General features: G+C 46.0%; 1 protein-coding gene across 2 annotated transcripts in view; it reads left to right on the top strand.

The window, feature by feature from the left end:
• Positions 1-13,385, top strand: part of CLIC5 (chloride intracellular channel 5) — a 165,784-nt gene that overhangs the window by 110,883 nt on the left and 41,516 nt on the right. For both annotated transcript variants that reach the window (XM_060231242.1, XM_060231251.1), the window contains exons 2-4: positions 1,014-1,123; positions 3,322-3,447; positions 12,391-12,497. In XM_060231242.1, the coding sequence (XP_060087225.1) occupies positions 1,014-1,123; positions 3,322-3,447; positions 12,391-12,497 (343 nt within the window). The remainder of the gene's footprint in view (positions 1-1,013; positions 1,124-3,321; positions 3,448-12,390; positions 12,498-13,385) is intronic.

Genomic DNA, 13,385 nt, shown 5'->3' with positions numbered 1-13,385 from the left:
TGCCACACTTTAAAATAGTAGTGGTTTCTTTGTGGTGGCTTTGAGGTGTTACAATATTTCATCATGGTTCGCTGCCATATAATGCTATATTTTTATTTTAGGAACTCTCCTGAGAGTATTTTGTTGTTGTTGTTGGGCATGTACTGTTCAAAAGCCAACTTTCCACAACACCTTGTTGATTGTTAATAATTGCCTCAATTGTCTGTTTCCTTCCTAATCAACTTTGTTCTTGTGTCTTGTTAATCTTATTCCTGCCGGTTTTCCTTAGATCCCTCAGTTATTGATTTAAGCTTGAGAGGGCTTTTACACAGACCCAAATTCTGTCCCCTCAAACCTTTTTACAAACCCTACTGTGTTTGTGTCAGTGGGGTGGGGCAGGGAATTATGACCAGAAAAATCCTGTGGGGGTGGAATCTCGCCCTCAGGAAATCCGTCACACACAACTCAGGAAGACGTGAGCTGGGATGGGGCCTGGACACCAAGGGTGATAACAGACAGGCAGTTTGGGGCAGCTGAAAGGCGTCCCAAATTGGGCCAGCTCAAAAAGAGCCATCCCGAAGCCTCCACACACTCCCCAACGAAGCTCCTGCATCCCAGGTGGCCCGGGGCCTCCAGACATGGAAGTGCCTCAGAAGCTGGCCAATCTTTCTTCCCCCAACAAGTTAAGTGCTCATGTGCTCAAGCGCTCCAAACAGTTTTTAGTGGGGGGGGGGGGAGGCAGAAGGGGCTTGGGGCGGCTTTGTGCTTTCACACAGTCAAGTCGCCTCATGTCCACTCTGCGGCTTCCAGACGCTGACTGGGTGGCTGGTTGTCCGCTCAGAAAACTTCTACCACTTTAGAAGTGGTAGCTTTTTGAGCCGACCTGCAGAGGCCGGGGTAAGTGCGGGACGAGAATGGGCAGCAGATGTTTCTGTGTGGAAGGATTTTTGGGACTGATTTCAGAGCCGCCTCTGAGTCGACTCAAAGTACCGGTGTGGAATCACCCCAAGATGACCATTTCTTTTTCCTTCTAGGCTGGTGTGGATGGAGAAAGCATTGGGAACTGTCCTTTCTCACAACGTCTCTTCATGATTCTGTGGCTTAAAGGGGTTGTGTTCAATGTAACCACAGTTGACTTGAAAAGGTAAAACAAAAAATACTTGATGAAATTATTTCATAGATAAAGCGTCATAACTTTGGTCTTTGTTGACTCGTGTTGTTGCAAATGGTGGGAAATAATGTGTGGGATCCAGCCAGCTTATTCACTCAGACCTGGTTTGATTCCGCCCTTCTCCACATGAAGCCTGTTGGGTGACCTTGGGCCAGTCTCAGTTCTCTCAGAACTCTCTCAGCCCCACCTGCCTCACAGGGTGCCTGTTGTGGGGAGAGGAAGGGAAGGGGATTGTAAGCCACTCTGAGACTCCTTAAAGTTGAGAAAAGCGGGTTAAAAAAAACCTACTCTTCTTCTTTTAGTTGGATCTAACCCACTTTGTTGTACAACATGTGATTTGAATACCCTTTTGCAGGGGTTGTTTTGTAGAAAAATAGGTGGTGGAGCTCATCAGCATAACTCATTAGCATATGCTGCTCCCCCCCAGCCAAAAGCAACCCGATGCAAGAAAGGAGAGCTCTGGGCGAGCGAGACCTGCTTGGACTGGCTAGAGATCCAGCCAGCCCAAGCAGGCCTCACTCGTCTGGGGCTCTTGTGGGCTGCCCCCCCCCCCATCACAGTCATAAGGCCAGCAAACCACCCACCACCCAGAATCACCTAAGAAGTGGAGAAAGGGTGGTGTGGGCTTCTCCAGGGATTAATGAGGGCTGCTGGGGGTGTGGCAAAGCCCCTGGTGGCTGGCTGGCTGCCTGCTCTCTTTATCCAGGGATTGTTATGCAGCTGCACCTCCTACTCACTGGACAAGGTAGATGGAGAGGAGGAGGGAGAATCCTCAGAAAGGTTCAGGAGCTGTGCTTCTGGGAGCTCCTGCTGAATTTGAGGCCTGCCCTTTTGAAAATCTTGATTTTCTCACAGAACAATACATTTTTTGTTATTAAACCAGGCTAATTTGAAACAAACTGCTTGAAGTTAGGGTTGCCAAGTCCAATTAAAGAAAGATCTGGGGACTTTGGGGGTGGAGCGAGGACACTTTGTGGGTGGAGCCAGGAGACATTGGGGGTGGAGCCAGGAACAAGGGTGTGACAAGCATAATTGAGCTCCAAAAGGAGTTCTGGCCATCACATTTAATGGGACAGCACACCTTTTTAAATGCCTTTCTTCCATAGGAAATAATTAAGGATAGGGGCACCATCTTTTGGGGCTCATAGAATTGGACCCTCTGGTTCAATCGTTTTGAAACTTGGGGGGTATTTTGGGGAGAGGCACTAGATGCTATACTAAAAATTTGGTGCTTCTACCTAAAAAAATAGCCCCCCCAGAACCCCCAATACCCACGGATCAATTCCCTATTATTCCCTATGGGAATCGTTCTCCATAGGGAATAATAGAGTGCCCAGTAGACATTTCTCTCCCCCCCACACTTTCTAAAGGGGGGAGGGCCTCCAAACCAGGGAATCCCCTGCCCCCTCCCTCTCTCACACACACAAATACTTACTAGATCTTCTTCCTGCAGAACTTTACTTGCTGTGAAAACGAAAGCAAAAGAAAGGGAGGGGCCGTTCTCCATGGAAACTATTACTGACCCTTTCCAATGAAGCCCTTCCTGTTTCCTGTTTCCTGCGCAGCCTTAAAGGCACACATTTTACAAACGGATCAGGAGCTGTACAACTACATGATGCCTACATGCATGTTCTCCATTCCCGCTTCTGGATTTTTGGAGAGGGGGGGAGGAGCCCGCAAATTCGGGGGTCCCCCGCCAGGGCGAGGGGGTTGGGAAGCCTACTTGAAGTAAAAACATAAACTTGAATAGGAAAAGGAAGAAAAAGTCTCCTGTGCAAGCACCAGTTGTTTCTGACTCTGAGGTGATGTTGCTTTCACAATGTTTTCACGGCAGACTTTTTATGGGGTGGTTTGCCATTGCTTTCCCCAGTCATCTATGCTTCCCCCACAGCAAGCTGGGGGCTCCTTTTACCGACCTCGGAAGGATGGAAGGCTGAGTCAACTTCGGGCCAGCTACCTGAAAACCCAGCTTCCGCCGGGGATCGAACTCAGGTTGTAAGCAGAGCTTAGGACTGCAGTACTGCAGCTTTACCACTCTGCGCCACAGGGCTCTGTCTAGACTTGAATAACTGACTTTTTAAATTTTGCAAAATCAATGGGGTTAAGTGATCACTAATCACATACATGATTAACGATTTCTTAAACAACAACAAATCTTCTTGTTTCTGCAGAAAGCCAGCAGATTTGCATAATTTGGCTCCTGGAACCCACCCTCCATTTCTGACTTTTAATGGCGAAGTCAAGACAGATATCAACAAAATCGAGGAATTCTTAGAGGAGACCCTTTCGCCTCCCAAGTAAGCATTATGATTTTGGAAAGACTGTCTTCGAATTATGATATGATGCCAGAGAAAATGTGGAGAGGAGATCTAGCAATGGGAAATGAATGTGATGTCCATACACAAGAACATAAGAGAAGCCATGTTGGATCAGGCCAATGGCCCATCCAGTCCAACACTCATAAGAACATAAGAGAAGCCATGTTGGATCAGGCCAATGGCCCATCCAGTTCAACTCTCATAAGAATATAAGAGAAGCCATGTTGGATCAGGCCAATGGCCCATCCAGTTCAACACTCATAAGAACATAAGAGAAGCCTTGCTGTTTTCTTCATCTCTTGCTCTTGCCAGTTTGGTGTAGTGGTAAAGTGTGCAGACTCTTATCTGGGAGAACTGGGTTTGACTCCCCACTCCTCCACTTGCACTTGCTGGAATGGCCTTGGGTCAGCCATAGCTTTCACAGGAGTAGTCCTTGAAAGGGCAGCTGTTGCAAGAACTCTCTCAGCTCCACCTACCTTACAGGGTGTCTGTTGTGGGGGAGGGGGGAGGTAAAGGAGATTGTGACCGCTCTGAGACTCTGAGATTCAGAGTATAGGGCAGGATATAAATCCAATATCATCATCTTCTTCTTCTTCTTCCCTCTCCCTTGCAGCCCCCACAATGTTTCCTTCCATCCCTATGTGCTTCCTACCCCAAACTACCAACTTCTTATCTCTACCTACCAAAACATGCCTTTATTTATTTACCTTACAATGATATGCCGCCCACTCCATACGGACTTTGGGTTTCAAATGCCGTTTTAGGGGTTGGTCTGAAGACCCCCCCAAACGCATGTCCCCCTAGGCCAACACTGGCTGAATATTCACCAACGACAACTTCCACTCCTGGGTGGAATTTTTTACCCACCACAATGCTTCAGGGATGTGGAATGGTATAGTATAGCCCAGTCTTGTCCCATCTCAGAAGCTTTGCGGGGTTGGTACTTGGATGGGAGACCACCAGGGCTTTTTGTGTAGCAGGAAACTCCTTTGAATCTTAGGCCACACACCTAGGGTTGCCAAGTCCAATTCAAGAAATATCTGGGGACTTTGGGGGTGGAGCCAGGAGACATTGGGGGCGGAGCCAGGAACAAGGGTGTGACAAGCATAATTGAACTCCAAAGGGAGTTCTGGCCATCACATTTAAAGGGACCGCACACCTTTTTAAATGTCTTCCTTCCATAGGAAATAATGAAGGATAGGGGCACCTTCTTTTGGGGCTCATAGAATTGGACCCCATGGTCCAATCGTTTTAAAACTTGGAGGATACTTTGGGGAGAGTCACTAGATACTATACTGAAAATTTGGTGCCTCTACCTCAAAAAACAGTGCCCCCAGAGCCCCCAAAACTGCCAGATCAATTCCCCATTATACCCTATGAGAATCGATCTCCACATAGAGAATAATGAAGTACTCAGCAGACTCCCCCCCCCCCCCCATTTCTGGCAACACTGAAGGGGGATTGGCCTCTTTACTCACGAGTTGCTGCCAACTTCTTCAAAGTAAAACAGACACCCCATCCCAAGAGGAAGCCTTTCAATCAGCGACTGAAGCCTCCGGAGGTAGAAACGCACATGGTCCTTTGGGGGTGGAGCTCCCCCCCCCTCCGCCAGCCAGACTCCCCGAGGAGATGCCTGTAGCAGTCCCAGCACGCACCTCGCGAAGGGAGGCCGCGCCGTTCCCCCCCCCCCACTTCTCCCGCTTCCACGTTTTTGGAGATCGGGAGAAAAGGCTGCTAATCCAGGGGTCCCCCGGCAGGGTGGGGGGGTTGGGAAGCCTACACACACCCCTGATGTAGCCAATCCTCCTGGAGCTTACAGTAGGCCCTGTAATAAGAGCCTAATAAGCTCTTGAGGAATTGGCTACATAAGAGGGGTGTGGCCTAATATGCAAAGGCGCTGCTATTAAAAAAGCTCTGGAGACCACAAGGAAAACTTTGCAGAGGTAGTTAATGGCAAACCACCTTTGCTTAATTACTTGCCTTAACTCCCCCCCCCCCCCCTGGTGTCACGATAAGTTGGCTGCAACTTAAGGGTCCTTCACACCCACCTACCCACACACCTCCTCTAACTTTTCATATGTATTGGTAAACATGGGGCTTTGCCTGAAACAGTTTGCAGAAACACTTATTTTAGCTCTGGGTTCCTTGTGGATTTTTTTGATTTGCATGTGGAGGCCATCTGTAGCTATCAGACATATGATAGGAAGATGTCTTCTGCCATCAGACAATTGGACCTTCTCCTAGCAATGACTCTAGACAGAGCAAGCTCTTTCCCAGCTCCTGTTAGTTGAGATACTTTCTAACTTGAGATACCGGAGATTGAACCTGGAACCCTCTGCATGCAGATCAGGTGTTCTACAAGTGAGCCCAGAGTTACATAGCAGAACTTTTGGGGGGCAGGAGCCTCTTCCTGGGCTGACCAGGGTTCCAGCTGGCATGCTGGGGAAGATGCCGGAAGGCATCTTTAAGTGCCTCCCCAATGGCTTCAGTCTTCCCCAGCTTACCCACTGCGGTGGGCGTGCTGGGGAAGTCACAGGGGTGCTCCTGCTGGGGGGGGGGGGGTTGTAGAAAAAAGAGGCAAATGTCCCCCTTAGCTTGCACACAGCAAATCACTCAGAAGAACATGGTGATTGCCAAGACTTCCCTGCCCCTTCCCCATTCCTCAGCCCAAGATCTGGGCATCATTTGATTCCCCATTCCTCCAACAGCACCTGTTGGTGTGACCTTGGATCAGTTTAGTCTCCCAGCCTAAGGATCTCTGGCTCACACCAGTATTTCAAATTAGCCCCAAGCAATGGACCTCACCTTTCCCCAGGCCCTGCAAGACTGCATGGCTAGTTCATCCATCCCTGGCTGTTAGACAAGACATTAAATGCATGCTCCCTTCTCTAGACCAGATCCAATACAAGGAAACATGATTGTGTTCAGGGCTTTTTTTTTTAGCGGGAATGCACAGGAACACAGTTCCGGCTGGCTTGGTGCCAGGGGGTGTGGCCTAATATACAAATGAATTCCTGCTGAGCTTTTCCTGCAAAAAGCCCTGTGTGATACAATGGTGATGTCAGGGGGTGTGGCGTAATATGCAAATAGATTCCTGCTGGGCTTTTTCTACAAAGAAAGCCCTGATTGTATTAGTTTGGCCTGCGGGCAGGGCTTTTTTTTCGTAGCAGGAACTCTTTTGCATATTAGGCCACACACCCCCTGAAGTTCCAATCCTCATGGAACTTACGGTAGGCCCTGTAAGAAGATCCCTGTAAGCTCCAGGAGAATTGGCTACATCAGGATGGTGTGGCCTAATATGCAAAGGAGTTCCTGCTCCAAAAAAAGCCCTGCCTGCAGGGTATTTTCCCTTCTCACCTGGATGGCCCAGGCTAGCCTGATCTCATCACTTCCCACAAGCTAAACAGAGTCTGCCCTGGTTAGTACTTGGACGGGAGATGACCAAGGAAGACCAGAGTTACTTATGGTTGCCAGCCTCCGGTGGGAATGAACAGGAGAGAGGTCACCTCAGGACAATAGTAAAAACACAACCAAAAGGTTATAGTGACCAAATAACTATGTACTAATATCATTGACAATGAGAAAAACATAAACAACAAATATTTCAATTCTTTTTTTTTGGTTAAAACAATTTTTATTTAGTAACATATGGTAACAATATCTTATTCCTGCATCATTAATAACTTCTTTTTATCTATCCCATATATTACTTTCTAACCACCCCTCCCCCCGTTACTTTACCCCCGCCGGTGTTATTTACTTATAATACTAATATTAAAAGGTACCCTTAACTAATAAAAGCAAAAATTTACATTTTTCTTCCTTCTAAGACTTAATCATTATCAAAAATTGTCCAATGTCCTTTTATTTTCTACATATCTTCTGAACTTTTTCCACTCCATCTTAAAAACTTCTAGGTCATAGTCTCTTAAAATTCTTGTTAATTTGTCCTTTTCACTCCATGTCATAACTTTTACAATCCAATCCAATCCCATTTCTCTGATATTTTTTCTTGCTTTCACAACTGCTCATATAATGTCCTAGCAGCTGAAAGCAAGTACCAAATTATAGTTCTATCTTCTTTTGGAAATTTTTCCATTTGTAATCCCAACAGAAAAGTCTCTGCAATTTTCTTAAATTCGTATCCCAAGATCCTAGAAATTTCTTGTTGAATCATCTGCCAATACTTTTTTGCTCTTTCACAAGTCCACCACATATGTTTTTTACATTTCCAACATCTGTCTGGCATCTTATTGTTCATCTTTGCCAACTTTTTAGGAGTCATATACCATCTATACATCATTTTAAAACAGTTCTCTTTAATACTATGATGCGTCGAAAGCTTCATAGAGTTCTTCCACAAATATTCCCAAGTTTCCATCTGTATTTCTTTATTTACATTTATTGCCCACTTAATCATTTGAGATTTCACTACTTCATCTTCCGTAGACCATTTTAAAAGTAATTTATATAGTTTTAAAATTAATTTTTCATTGTCTCCAAGCAGAACTCTTTCCATTTCTGTTTGCTCTTTTCTTATTCCTTCCATTTTAATATCATTATCCACCAAGCTCTTTATTTGTTGCATTTGGAACCAATCATATTTATTATTCAACTCTTCAGCAGTTTTCAATTCTATTTTGCCACTTTGTATTTTTAATAGTTGATTATATGATAACCACTTTTCTTCACCTGTCTCAGCTGTTATTTTTATTACTTCTGCTGGCACTATCCATAACGGTTTTCTCTCATCTCCATATTTCCTATATTTTATCCATGTATTTAGCAAATTATTTCTTATATAATGGTGAGAGAAAAAAACATCCATCTTTTTTTCCCCATAATACATATAAGCGTGCCAGCCAAATTTATTTCCATGACCTTCCAACGCTAAGAGTTTTTTGTTTAACAGCATCATCCATTCTTTTATCCACACTGAACAAACTGCTTCGTGTTATAATTTTAAATCTGGTAATTGGAATCCGCCTCTCTCTTTTGCATCTCATTGTCTCGTAATTTTTCTGTCAATTTCTTATATGCTCTTCTGTCATTTATCACTTGTCTTGGTAACTCCTTCATAATTCTTACTCTGCGGCCTCCCACTATCAATGTCTTTTCAAAGTTTTTATTCATGATTTTTCCCACCATTTCTTTTGTCATATATCTTATAACCACATCTCTTGGTAGATTTTTTTTTTTTGCATATAGTGAGTTCACTCTCTATATATAGTCATACATGTTTCTAGTCCCTTCAGGATCTTCCTCCAAAAATTCTGCAATTATTTTTATTATATATTCTTTCAAATCAGTTTCTTCATCCTCAGGTACTCCTCTCAGACATATCTGGGTCTCCATCAATTTGCAGTCATGAATTGCCACTTTTTCTTGTATTTTTAACAAGGTGGAATCATGTACTTTCACTCTCCCTTCCACCTCTTGCACTTTTTTTGATATCACCACAGTCTCATTTCTGAGATCCTCTATATCTTTTTTTAGCTCTTTAGTAACTTTTCTAATTTCTTTTTTGGAAGCAGTTATAATCTCTTTCATCCCTTTCATTATCCTGGCTTCCATTGCATCTAACTGGTCCTGCATTTTCTCCAGTGAAGCAGTCCTTGCATGGGTTTGCTTGTGGTTTAACATGTAAAAACACTGAACATTTTGACCTCACCAAATTAAATTTCAACTATCAGATTTAAAAGAGTGAGGTTTGCTCTTTCCAATAAGCCTAATTTCGCTGTCCTCAGAACCTCCTGGGCTCAGATATTAATTTTTAAAGTTTTTATTTCTGCTTCACTTTAAAAAAATTCCCTTTTTCCTCTAGAGGCTTCTAAAATGGTTATTAACAGTAATGTCCAATAATCTTTACCTTATAATCATCACCTCGGTTGGCTCCACCAATTTTTAATGTCCCGAACACTTAAAAAATTTATTTAAATTTTAGCAACCTAGCAATGGCCGCCAATGTTTTTCTATAATATAATAGTCCTAGAGTAGGCTGGCTGCTTCAATGATTTCCCTTTTCCATCCGATACTTCCTGCTTTGCTTGCCACCAAATCCCGTTTTCGCTGGTAGAGAGATCTCACGATACTTGACGTATTTCCTGTGTTGGCTGTGGGAGCTGCAAATCTATGACGATGGGGCTTTTTTTCCAAAACCGCAAGTAGACAAAACAATAAATTCCTTTCCACTGTCCTTTAAATTTACAAAGTCCAAATTTCGCCCCTTCTCCCCTTCTTCTTCCAAGCTTTCTAGATTTCAATTTCCCACCTTCTGATTTTATTTTGTTTAACTTTAATTAGTCCAGGAATGAAAGATAGCAATCTGTACCTTTTCTGTAGTTATCCAGATCAACGCTGGTCTTGTATAGCTTTAGATGTTTAGCAGTATCAAAGAAGATTAGGATCCTGTCGAGCTTATGTCAAATAAATGACTCTGGAAACTTCTGCAGATAATGAAAATGCAACTCATCTCCGGAGATCCCTCAAGGGAGCCCCCCCAGGGACTCCCTTTTAGCCCAGGTAAATCTCAAAGTTTCCTGTGCATATCTTGGACTGATCTCTGACTGAGAAAAGTAGGCAGTAGGCATTAGATTGCCTTCCACTACCCCGAACAGAAGTTCCAGCCTGCTCCCCTTCTGAGAAGCAGTTCAGCTCGCCATTTTCCCACCCCGAAAGTCCCACAAACATTTCAGTTCTTGAAAGGAGGAGTCCCAACATACAGGAAGGCGACTTGACCAGTCCTGCTTCGATTATTCTTCTGGCACGGGGTGCTCCATAGTACATTGCTAATAAAGACATGGTAGTTCAGTGTCAATTACACTGATCTCATTACTATGCGTTCCCAAAAACTGCAGGAAAATGTTTAAGCAATCTCACCAGGGACCATCAAGTCTCCAACTAGATTCTAAAAGGGCACTACACTCAAAAAAATGGCTCAAGGCACATATTAGTCCTGGAGATCTGCTTTTACAGCTGATCTCCAGCTGGTAGAGATCAGCTCCCTTGGAGAAAATGGCTGCTTGGAAGGGTGGACTCGGTGGCATTCTACCCTGCTGAAGCCCCTCCCCTCTCCCAATCCCGCCCTCTCCTGACTCCACCTCCAAAGTCTCCAGGTATTTTCCAACACTGGCCTGGCTACCCTATGCAGAGGAAGGCAATAACAACTCACCCCTGCCCTACCGTGGATAGCCCAGACTAACCTGACCTCATTGGATCGCGAAAGCTCAGCGGGGCCTGCCCTAGTCATTGTTCGGATGGGAAGTCCAGGGTTGTTACGCAGAGGCAGGCAAGGGCACACCACCTCTGTCCATCTCTGACTTTTAAAACCCTAAGGGGGTTGCTGTAAGTCAGCTGCAGCTTGACGGTATTTTCCATCGCTATTTTCCATGTAGCACAACACACAAAGAAATAGGATGTGTATATTTTGCCTAGAAGGCCAACATGGGACCTACCAGGCCTCGGATTCAGCAGGAGCTCACAAGAGCACAGCTCCTGAACCTTTCTGAGAGTTCCCCCTCCTCCTCCCCACCTTGTCCACTGAATAGTAGGTGCAGCTGCATAACAATCCCTGGATGAGACCCACCACCTATTTTTCTACAAAACGACCCTTGGGACCCACGAAAGCTATGCCTATCCCACCAGATATTTCCAGATGTTGGATCCTCTTGCATATGTGCAGATGTATGCATGCACACACCCACACACCATTTGGCAACGTCAAGCCACACAACCAGCGGGCTTACAAGCCCCTTGGCTGGAAACCTGCAAGGTACAGATCGCTGCTGGAGAGATGCGGCTGTTCCTTTTGGTTCTGATGCACAGCCCACGGAAAACCGCAGGAACCTTTCAACAAGGCACGAGGCACCGCTGAGCAGCCGGCATTGGCCTTTTGTTGCATTTCAGCGCTCTCCGCGGCTTTTGCATCACACGCCTTCTTAAGTGTGCCCCCTCTTCCGACCCCAGCCTGCTCTACTTATTGTCATACGGAGGGGGGGGGGAACGCTATTATATTTTGGATCGCTTTTTCCCTACGGAGAATGAAGTACACGGGCCACTTGTCATTAGAGAGAGAGAGAGCGGGCGGCTTGCTGCCAGTCTCCGCCACGCTTTTTGAAAATAGATGGCTTGTTCTGATGGAAGGCTGCTGTTCCCGTCACATTAAGCGCCCGGGCGCAATTAACCTTGTCACGAAGCCATCAGCGTGTGACTTTGGAGAGACTTGGGTCTCCCTGGCAGCGGTGAGACTCATCAGGATCCAGCCGGGCTCACACGCTGAGATAAGTGGCGATTTTAAAAAGGCACTTAGGCGTCCGCACATAGTGGTCGGCAAGACTCAGGCGGCACATTACAAATAGCACTGCCAAGGAGCATAAACGTGTTTTTAAGTAATGTATCTATAGAGCTCTATCTATCTTCCAGAGGCAGGGGTGTCAAACATGTGGCCCGGGGGGGCGAATCAGGTCCCCAGAGGGCTCCTATCAGGCCCGTGAGCAACACACTGCTGTTTGCTTCCTTCTCATATCTTGTGTCCTTCTGCGTCACCACTTGCCTTGCCAGACTTGCTCAATCGCACAGAAGCTACAGAGCAAAGCTCCTCCCTTGGGGAGGAAGTGGGGGAAGGAGAGTCCGCTTTGCCAGGCTCTCTCAATTGCACAGCAGAGCTACTGGCCAAGCCTCTCTTCCATCTGTTGGCTGAGGCTCAACAAGCCAAATGAGTTGGATCAGGCTGAGTGTGTGTGTCTGTCGGTGTTCTTTACAAAGTTTTTATCTCGCCTACCTGGCATTACATTTTATGACTCACATTGGCCAGCCCCGACAAGGTGAAGATCCGGTCCCCGTAACAAATGAGTTTGACACCCCTGGGAGCTTTAATTTTCCACAGGGGTACTTTTTAAAAAGAGTGTTCTTTGCTTTTTGCAGGTATCCAAAGCTGGCGGCCAAGCACCGTGAATCCAACACTGCAGGGATAGATATCTTCTCCAAATTCTCAGCATATATCAAAAACACCAAGCAACAGGACAATGCCAGTGAGTTCCAGGGAGTGGGGAGGGGGGCGATTTGCTTTTTCAGGATTTGATTCTCCATCCAGCCAGTTTGGTATAGTGGCTTAGTGTGCTGACTCTTATCTGGGAGAACCAGGTTTGATTCCCCACTCCTCCACTTGCAGCTGCTGGAATGGCCTTGGGTCAGCCATAGCCTGCCAAGGTGGGGGAGGGCGGGATATAAATGAAATTAATAATAATAATAATAATAATAATAGCTCCGGCAGAGGTTGTCCTTGAAAGGGCAGCTGCTGTGAGAGCCCTTTGGGGGGAGAAGATATAGGAGATTGTAAGCTGCTCTGTCTTTGATTCAGAGAGAGCCAGTTTGGTGTAGTGGTTAAGTGTGCGGACTCTTATGTGGGAGAACCGGGTTTGATTCCCCACTCGTCCACTTGCACCTGATGGCATGGCCTTGGGTCAGCCATAGCTCTGGCAGAGGTTGTCCTTGAAAGGGCAGCTGCTGTGAGAGCCCTCTCCAGCCCCACCCACCTCACAGGGTGTCTGTTGTGGGGGAGGAAGGTGAAGGAGATTGTGAGCCGCTCTGAGACTCTTTGGAGTGGAGGGCGGGATATAAATCCAATATCTTCATCTACCTCACAGGGTATCTGTTGTGGGGGAGGAAGGGAAAGGAGACTGTGAGCCGCTCTGAGACTCTTCGGAGTGGAGGGCGGGATATAAATCCAATATCTTCATCTACCTCACAGGGTGTCTGTTGTGGGGGAGGAAGAGAAAGGAGATTGTGAGCCGCTCTGAGACTCTTTGGAGTGGAGTGCGGGATATAAATCCAATATCTTCATCTACCTCACAGGGTGTCTGTTGTGGGGGAGGAAGGGAAAGGAGATTGTGAGCCGCTCTGAGACTCTTCGGAGTGGA

The sequence above is a fragment of the Heteronotia binoei genome, chromosome 1 (assembly GCF_032191835.1).
Source record: "Heteronotia binoei isolate CCM8104 ecotype False Entrance Well chromosome 1, APGP_CSIRO_Hbin_v1, whole genome shotgun sequence".
NCBI classification, from domain to species: Eukaryota; Metazoa; Chordata; class Lepidosauria; order Squamata; family Gekkonidae; genus Heteronotia; species Heteronotia binoei.
This window is presented reverse-complemented; position numbering and strand designations above follow the sequence as displayed.